This window comes from Ipomoea nil, unplaced genomic scaffold (assembly GCF_001879475.1).
Source record: "Ipomoea nil cultivar Tokyo-kokei standard unplaced genomic scaffold, Asagao_1.1 scaffold1334, whole genome shotgun sequence".
Classification (NCBI taxonomy): domain Eukaryota; kingdom Viridiplantae; phylum Streptophyta; class Magnoliopsida; order Solanales; family Convolvulaceae; genus Ipomoea; species Ipomoea nil.
This window is the reverse complement of record NW_017617762.1, coordinates 1,849,804-1,857,636: the sequence shown is the minus strand read 5'-3', so window position 1 is coordinate 1,857,636 and position 7,833 is coordinate 1,849,804. Positions and strand designations below refer to the sequence as shown.

Genomic DNA, 7,833 nt, shown 5'->3' with positions numbered 1-7,833 from the left:
AGGGGTGTTTAGAAAATAGTTGTTAACCGCTCAAATTCAAATCCATGACCTCTAAGATGCAACACAAGTTTCAACCCACCAATCTACTTTAACCATTATGGTTGAATCCTACTCACATTGTACTTATCAAAATATAGCGTGAATGAATTTAAAAAAAAAAGGGGGATTTGTTGGCAGCGAGTCTCACCAGACTCGTTCGCAAACCCGTTGCAAGCAATGAGACTTGCCACGGGTCTAGTGGAACCTATTGGCAGACCCGTTGTAAGGTTTTTTTTTTTTTTTTTTTTTTTTTTTTTTTTTTTTTTTTTTTGAATGCCCCGTTGTAAGGTTATTTAAGCGTGTTTTGAAATTTTTTTTTTCTCAAAACACCATTCCAAAACAGCGCTCAAAATAACATTTCAAATTTCAGCGTTTTGGAGCAAAACACTATCCTAAAACATTATTTAACCAAACACTTTTTGACTGTTTGGACGGATTAAAATGTCAAAAATTTTGATTGATCAACCATTTATCAAACAATCCTTAATGTGAAGAGAATATTTTGTTTAGTTTCTTTATTCATTGTACCAAAACAAAAAAAAAAAATAAAAAATATAGAGTCTAAATTTCCATGTGATAATTAGACTAGCCTTTTTAGTTTTTACAGAGTATTACATTTTAAGCAAAATATGAAAAGTAAAAAAGAAAATGGAAAAGTAGGAAAGTGGTAATCACCATTCACCATCTTCTGTCGTCTCTCCGCTTCACATGAGAGGATAGCCAAAGATCCTTCTCGTCTCTCATGCACACACTACAATATATATATTATATATAAAATATACATACATACATATATATCTATATATGGTGTTCACTATTTTAGGTGTAATTCTTCTCCCACCACACTTTATCCTTCTCTTACCCTCTCTTCCTTTCCTCACCATTGATACAATTTCTTTCTCTCTCTCCCTTCTTTATCTCTTTCTATATATTCATTATGCACCGGAATGATTGAACCAAAAATTTGATTTTGGAGCAAAAACAGAGCGAGAGGAAAAGAGAGGGCCTTTCCAGCCCTCTGCTTGCATATGCCTCTCCTCAGATCTTGAATTTTGCCCGCTTGTCATCTGTCTTCGCCCTTTGGTAAATCCTAGCTGTTTGCTTCCATGTATTCATATGCTCTCGATTGTTTAAAGTTGAAGTTTTTGGAACATTCTTGCTCCTCTTGGGATTCTGAATTGTGGATCAAACAATACTTGAAGATCAGATGATCTTTTTTAATTTTAAATTATTCATAGATTTTTTATTTATTTTTTTTTTGGGCTGTTTGATATGTTCTCGATTGTTTTAAATTGATGTTTTCGGAACATTCTTGCTCCTCTTGCGATTTTGAATTGTGGGTCGAACTATTGTTGAAGATCAGATTATCTTTAAAAAAAAAAATTCATGGATGGCGTGCTTTTTCTTTTTTCTGTTTGTTTTAAACTTTTGTTCATTTATATTGTTTTGATGTTGTTGTTGCATAGTGTGCATTTCGATATTATGTATTGGATTGGTGTGACTGATGAGGCAATAGAATTCTGGACTTGCTGATTTACTTATCAAGTTTTACACTATTTGAAAGAATCCTTTTATGATGTTTTCTGGTCCAGGGAGTGATTTTGGATTGTATAGGAAAGTGGGTTGAGAAAAAGTGAACTTTTTCTGTGAATTCTTTCTTTCTGTTTAAAGGGTAAACAGAACAATTTGAATTTTGATTAAAATTTAGAATTTGTTTCATTTCATTTTAATTGTCTGATGGGGTGATTGGAGTTGTTATGTTCAGGATGGCAATGGAGCCTGGAAAATTGTTTGTTGGAGGGATTTCATGGGACACCAATGAAGGCCGTCTCAAAGAGTATTTCCAAACATTTGGAGAAGTAGTCGAGGCAGTGATCATGAAGGATCGTGCCACAGGCCGTGCCCGCGGTTTTGGTTTTGTTGTTTTCGAGGATCCTTCTGTTGCTGAAAGAGTTGTCAAAGAAAAACACATGATTGATGGCAGAACTGTGAGTGATATTCAAAATATTATTATTACTTCTAGATTTGTTTTTGCATTCAAGAATCGCAATTGGTTGGCTTCAGAACTGTGATCATACTAAAGAAATGTGATCAGCTATTACCTTTTGATGTTCACAATGTGAATTTGGCCTTGAACCCGTTTCTTATTTTGCTATTTTCTCCAGGTAGAGGCAAAGAAGGCTGTACCTAGGGATGATCAACACATGAATAGAAATAGCGTAAATATACCATCTTTTCCAGGTTCCATCCGAACAAGAAAGATTTTTGTAGGAGGTTTGGCATCCTCAGTGTCCGAGAGTGACTTTAAAAAGTATTTTGATCAATTTGGGACGATCACTGATGTTGTAGTGATGTATGACCACAACACACAAAGGCCTAGAGGTTTTGGGTTCATCACTTATGACTCAGAGGAAGCAGTAGATAGAGTTCTGCACAAAATGTTTCATGAACTTAATGGGAAAATGGTTGAAGTGAAGCGAGCTGTTCCTAAGGAGTTATCACCGGGGCCAAACCGGAGCCCATTAGGTGGATATAACTCCGGTTTGAACCGAGTAAACAGTTTCCCGAATGGATACACTCTAAGTTCACTAGGAGGTTATGGAGTAAGAATGGATAGATTTAGCCCGACTGTTGTTGGTCGTAGTGGATATTCATTGTTTAATCAGTCAAGACCGACTCTAAACTCCCCATTGAATTTAAACTTTTCGGAAACTGGAAATTTGAGTTCTAATATTGGATACGGGGGTGCCCTGAATTCCTTTAACGGTGGGCTACCAAATAGGTACAATGCCCCAATTGGTAATGCTCCAGGGGGGGTTGGAAGTGGTTCCATGTTAAAGTCAACATCTTGGAACCTATGGGACAGTGAGAATCTTAGTTATAGCACAAATCCCGCCAACTTTGTTGGCTCGGGAAGTGGGAACAGTGGATTGGCTGCTCCCTTTGGAGGTCTTGGAACGATTTGGGGTTCCTCCATTTCAAGTCAAACCGGAAGGAATGGTTGTTTTGACAGTGAAAACTTCACTTACAACAATGGAGGTAATAGCTTTGGTAGTGGGGGAGGATATGCACAAAATAGTGGCTCATATGCTGCAACGGAAAATGTTTATATCCGGGATTCGGGAAACTTGTATGGGACTGGAAACCGCTCGTTCTTTGAGGATCCAACACCGCGTTCTTCATCTCCAAAGCTTGAAGTTTCTGGTTCTTTTGGTTATGGGCTTGAAAGTATATCCTCAGATGTTATGCCTAATAACTCGCGTGGTTGTGTTGGTGGTTATACTGTTACAAATAGATCGAATAGAGGTAAACATATTGATTTTACACTTCCTTTCTGGTTTTTGGAAAGAATTTTGTCGTTTTTACGTCCCTAATGTTGTTGATTTTGAGGGTCTTATCTTTCAAGTTCAAAATTGCCTATTTTCCACAAAGTTACCTAGCATTTGTCCCTCTGTTGCTAACTCCATCAGATGCTAACAAAGCGGGGACCAAAAACAGGAAAAGTGAAGACTCGGGACTAAGAATAATGGACACTTTTGTCCCTATTCTTCTTCACTTTGCTCATTTTTTATCCCCATCCTTTTCCATTTTTGGTCCCCACTCCATCATCAGCATCTAGTGGAGGAGCTAGTGATGAAGGGATAAACGCTACGAAACTTTGTGAACAACGGGGACATTCACTACACACTTTTGAACTTGAGGGTAAGATAGTACCCGCATTCTTGAATTCTTGTTTCTATTTTACATTGATGTTTGTGCTACGTTACTCATAAACTGAAGGACGACAAATATCAAAATTTTGAGTAGTTTTAGCCCGATTCAGTTGTCTTGCAAAATATATGTAATAGCAACGTAATAAACCCGGCCACATTCTTGTTTACTGCCATTTAGGATGATATTGTAATCTTGATGAAAAGACAGTTCTTACTTAACTGCTTTTCATTATGTTGCAGGAATTGCTGCCTAGGAAAGAAGATACGTGTATGGAGGGGAAACCCCTCTTTTGGACATCAAATGCGTTAAGGGTCGTGTTTGTGCAGATAAATACTTCAGGCTAGAGGTTTGAACATCTGCAATGGATCGGATTTTCCATAAAGGTTTGAACTTTAGAGGTTTTTCTTTGACATAGGCTGAGATTTAAAATCGATTAGCGAATATACTTGAAAATGGGAACTTCTTTGCTCGATGAAACTATACTTGCCGCTTTGTTAGAGGTATACGGGAGAGGTACAGTTATGGCGCCATACAGGCGTGGTAGAATTCCCGACTTAAATTATTGTACGTACCATCTGTATGTATGTGATGTAGTTAGATAGAGAAGTGTAATTTTCCTTTTTTTTTTTTGGGATTCTTCTGCTTTTGTTCTTCTGCTGTAATTTTGCTGGCTGCAAGTTTGTTGTTGTATCCTTGTTCGTTCCCCTTTGGGGGCATTGTCAGAAACATTGTTGTAGTACAATAATGTTTTGCTCATCAACAATGAAACATTCATTGTTTGGGAGTGATTATAATGAGCAATGTCCCAATCTGACTCATGAAGTCTTTTAATTTGAATTCTGAATATTGCATAATATATATATTTCGAATTACAAGTTTAATAACGCAATTTAATAATATCGTACAATCTATAATCCAAATATTATGATATAGAATAATACTCACTTTTGTATGTATTATTAGTCTCTAACATACCTTTTTAAATTAGTCAAGGAAAGGATTAAGCATGTAATTAAAATGATAAGAAGCTACATGGAAGTGATTACGAAGGAACCATCCATATACCATGGACTAGGTTTATAGTGCATTGTGGATTTTTGTGTATGTGTGTGTATTTTATGTTGTGAGTTTTTGTGTTTTGTGTTATAAAATTATGTATCTTAAAACTATGAATTTTGTACCTGAAACAAATTAATAATTGTGTCTTATGTTATGAAATTTTGGGTCCTGTATTATGCGATTTGTGTGCCTATGAATACAAATTGTGTATCGAAATTAGATTTTAAAAATAAGTAAATATATAACAGGTCACACTTGTGTGAGAATGTCTCACGGATCTTTATCCGTGAGGCCGGTTGGGTCAGATTAATATGTAAATGTTATACTTATGCTAGTAAATATAATATTATATCATGAATCATGAATAAAATGCCCCTTATAAAGGAAAACATAATACTTTTGTAGACATATGTATACAGAAATCAGGAACCTGTCAGCCTGTTACAGTTCATCATTTTATTGGATTTCACCCTTGGACCTTGGGAGTTACGAATTACAATTGGGGCTTTCACCATTTTCAACACAGGCAACAACTCGAACAAAGCAACATGGTACCAGAAATAATTCCAGAAATCGGGAACTTAGAGCCTTAAGGGCTTCCACCATTTTCAAATTTCAAAGGCAACAACTCCAACAAGACAGTCAAATTAAATACACAAGTAACACAAAAATTTGGGTTTCTGATTTTACTTGGTTTCTCAAAAGATTACCTAGAGAACTAGGGTCTTCTACGAACTACGAAGAGCGAACAGTCGAACTCGAACACCAGAAGTTGGCTATCGAACACTAGAAGTTGGCCTGGTCCAGAACAAGACAACAAGTCAACAAGGTACAAGGATTCAAGAAATAGACAGTGAAATTAAATACACAAATAACACAAAAATTAGGGTTTCTGATTTTACCCAGAGATGAGAGAACTAGGGTCTTCTACGAACTACGAAGAGCGAACAGTCGAACTCGAACACCAGAAGTTGGCCATGGCTTCCACCACTCGAACAATCGAACACCAGAAGTTGACCTGGTCCAGAGCGCAACACAGCCACAGGGCACAGACTATCAGAATCGAGACCACAATCGAGAGACGAGAGGTCTCTGCGAAGTGAGAATGGAGAAACCACAAACCCTAACTCGAAGTCTCGAAGAAGAGACTAAAGACTGAGAGAAATCAGAAATGAGAGAAGTAGAAAACCCTAAGTCGCGACTGCGCAAATGCCAAATGAGATCTGATATGAGAATCTCAACACTAATGCGCATATATATATATATATATATACACACACACACACACACACACACACACACACGATGTCGTATTAGACCTTACATAGCATAACCCTAGTTCTAACTGGATGGTCGGGCGAGTCGGTCTGGCTTTTTTGCAACCCCACCCGATCCCACCTAAACCGCCAAAAAGCACAACACGGGCGGTTTTTCCTCATTTCGGATCGACCCGGTTCAGTTTACACTGTCACGGTCGACTGTTCAGTCGGGTTAAACAGTTTGGTCGGATTTTGCACACCCCTACCTCTAAGGGTGATTAAATGCCCCACCAAAGATTTTGGGACGTGAGACATGCCTAGGGTAAGAGCATCCGAGTTATGCAATTATGGATATGGTTCTCTGTGAACAAGCACTTTAAGAATTCTGAATATGGAGTTATGTAATTATGAATGTCTAGTTGTGAAATTATGAATATATGGATATGAAATTATGAATGTGTAGTTATTATTTCTGAATGTACTATTGTCAAATTATGAATATATAGTTATGTAATTCTGGACATATAGTTATGTAATTCTGGATATATAGTTATGAAATTATGAATATATCCTACTATTTGAATACGAAAGGAAACTGCCTAACGCCATTAACGACGATCCAAACGGGATTTTTTTTAAATGAAACGGCGTCATTTTGCAACCGTGTGCACCATGTATACCGTGTATACATGGTGCACACGGTTGCACAGGATAATGATTGCTAGTGTGGATGCTTTAATGGGCTTTGATTGCGCCACCACTTGCTCACACAAAACGACATGCTCTAGGTAGTAGTTGTCAATTTCCTTCATCATTTAAAAAAAAAAAAAAAAAAAAAAAGCATAGAAATAAGTCAAATAACACAAACCACATAGCTTAATGCGTGCACGCTCGCAGTCTGTGCCTGTCTGTATGTGCATCAGCTCTTGGTCTTAGACTTTACTCTCTTGCTTTTGGTGATTGGTAAATTATACTATGGACCATGGTCCATATTGCAAATATTCATTTTTAATATAAACGGTTCATTTTGTGTGTCAAAATAATGAAGTTTCAGTACACAAAAAATAAACACGTACGTTATAATCTAAAATGAGCCTTATGTTCGTGGCCTACCTTATAAGGTAGACCACAGTTCATGGTATAATAATTATTGGTGATTAGTCCTTAAATTCTATTATGCATACACTCAAATTCACTCCTTGATGTGACAAACAAAGATTGGCTATTTTCATCAATTGTACTAGATTCTTCACTAGCACAGTAGCACATTACACCATTACTTATAAACCTGAATGAAAATTAATTTGGAAGAGCAATACAAAAAGAGAGCCATCATATCATATGAAAGAAGGGTTAAAAGAACTGATGGTTTTGACTACTTAGTATATATGACTACAGTTTGGTTATGGTTTTGCACCGTTTGTTCACGGTTTAAAAAAAATGATAAATTAGAATTAGCGATTTTAGTTTGAACTGTCGAATTTTTTTTAATAGAAATTTTTTATTTTTAAAATAATCCAAAATCAACAATTAAATTTTGAAAGAATTTTTTATTATGATATTTTTTAAATATGATTATATCAAATATTTAAATTTTAAAGTTAAACTAAAAAAAATAAAAATAATTTTGGAGTTGCACTTAATTTTATAAAGATTAAGTTAGCTACATATCTTATTGAAATTTCAATAAGAATCAAAACCAGCATAATTCTTTTACAATTTTGTTATATTTTTTAAGAGTCATTGGTTTCTCCTTCGCCTT

The 7,833-nt window shown here is 36.0% G+C and overlaps 1 protein-coding gene across 4 annotated transcripts; it reads left to right on the top strand.

Annotated features, from left to right (window-relative positions):
• The first annotated feature begins 807 nt into the window (after positions 1-807).
• Positions 808-4,609, top strand: LOC109185641 (heterogeneous nuclear ribonucleoprotein 1-like). 4 transcript variants are annotated; one of them, XR_002055007.1, is made up of 5 exons: positions 808-1,122; positions 1,805-2,027; positions 2,205-3,345; positions 3,510-3,741; positions 3,993-4,609. XR_002055007.1 is itself a non-coding variant. In XM_019335601.1 (4 exons), exons 2-4 carry the CDS (start codon positions 1,806-1,808, stop codon positions 3,477-3,479), a joined length of 1,455 nt encoding a protein of 484 aa, XP_019191146.1. In that variant the 5' UTR covers positions 810-1,122; position 1,805; the 3' UTR covers positions 3,480-3,502. The 4 variants fall into 4 exon arrangements, 3 of the variants coding, with proteins under 3 accessions (XP_019191146.1, XP_019191148.1, XP_019191149.1); XM_019335601.1 differs by lacking the exons at positions 3,510-3,741; positions 3,993-4,609 and adding an exon at positions 3,434-3,502 and having other exon boundaries at positions 810-1,122; positions 2,205-3,391; XM_019335603.1 differs by lacking the exon at positions 3,993-4,609 and having other exon boundaries at positions 813-1,122; positions 3,538-3,651.
• Positions 4,610-7,833: the final 3,224 nt, after the last annotated feature.

Excerpts from the sequence above, each read along its gene's own strand:
- LOC109185641 (XM_019335601.1), top strand. The coding sequence starts at position 1,806 with ATGGCAATGGAGCCTGGAAAATTGTTTGTTGGAGGGATTTCATGGGAC. Across the intron at positions 2,028-2,204 it reads ACATGATTGATGGCAGAACT|GTAGAGGCAAAGAAGGCTGT; the intron begins GTGAGTGATATT and ends TATTTTCTCCAG. Across the intron at positions 3,392-3,433 it reads TTCTGGTTTTTGGAAAGAAT|TTATCTTTCAAGTTCAAAAT; the intron begins TTTGTCGTTTTT and ends ATTTTGAGGGTC.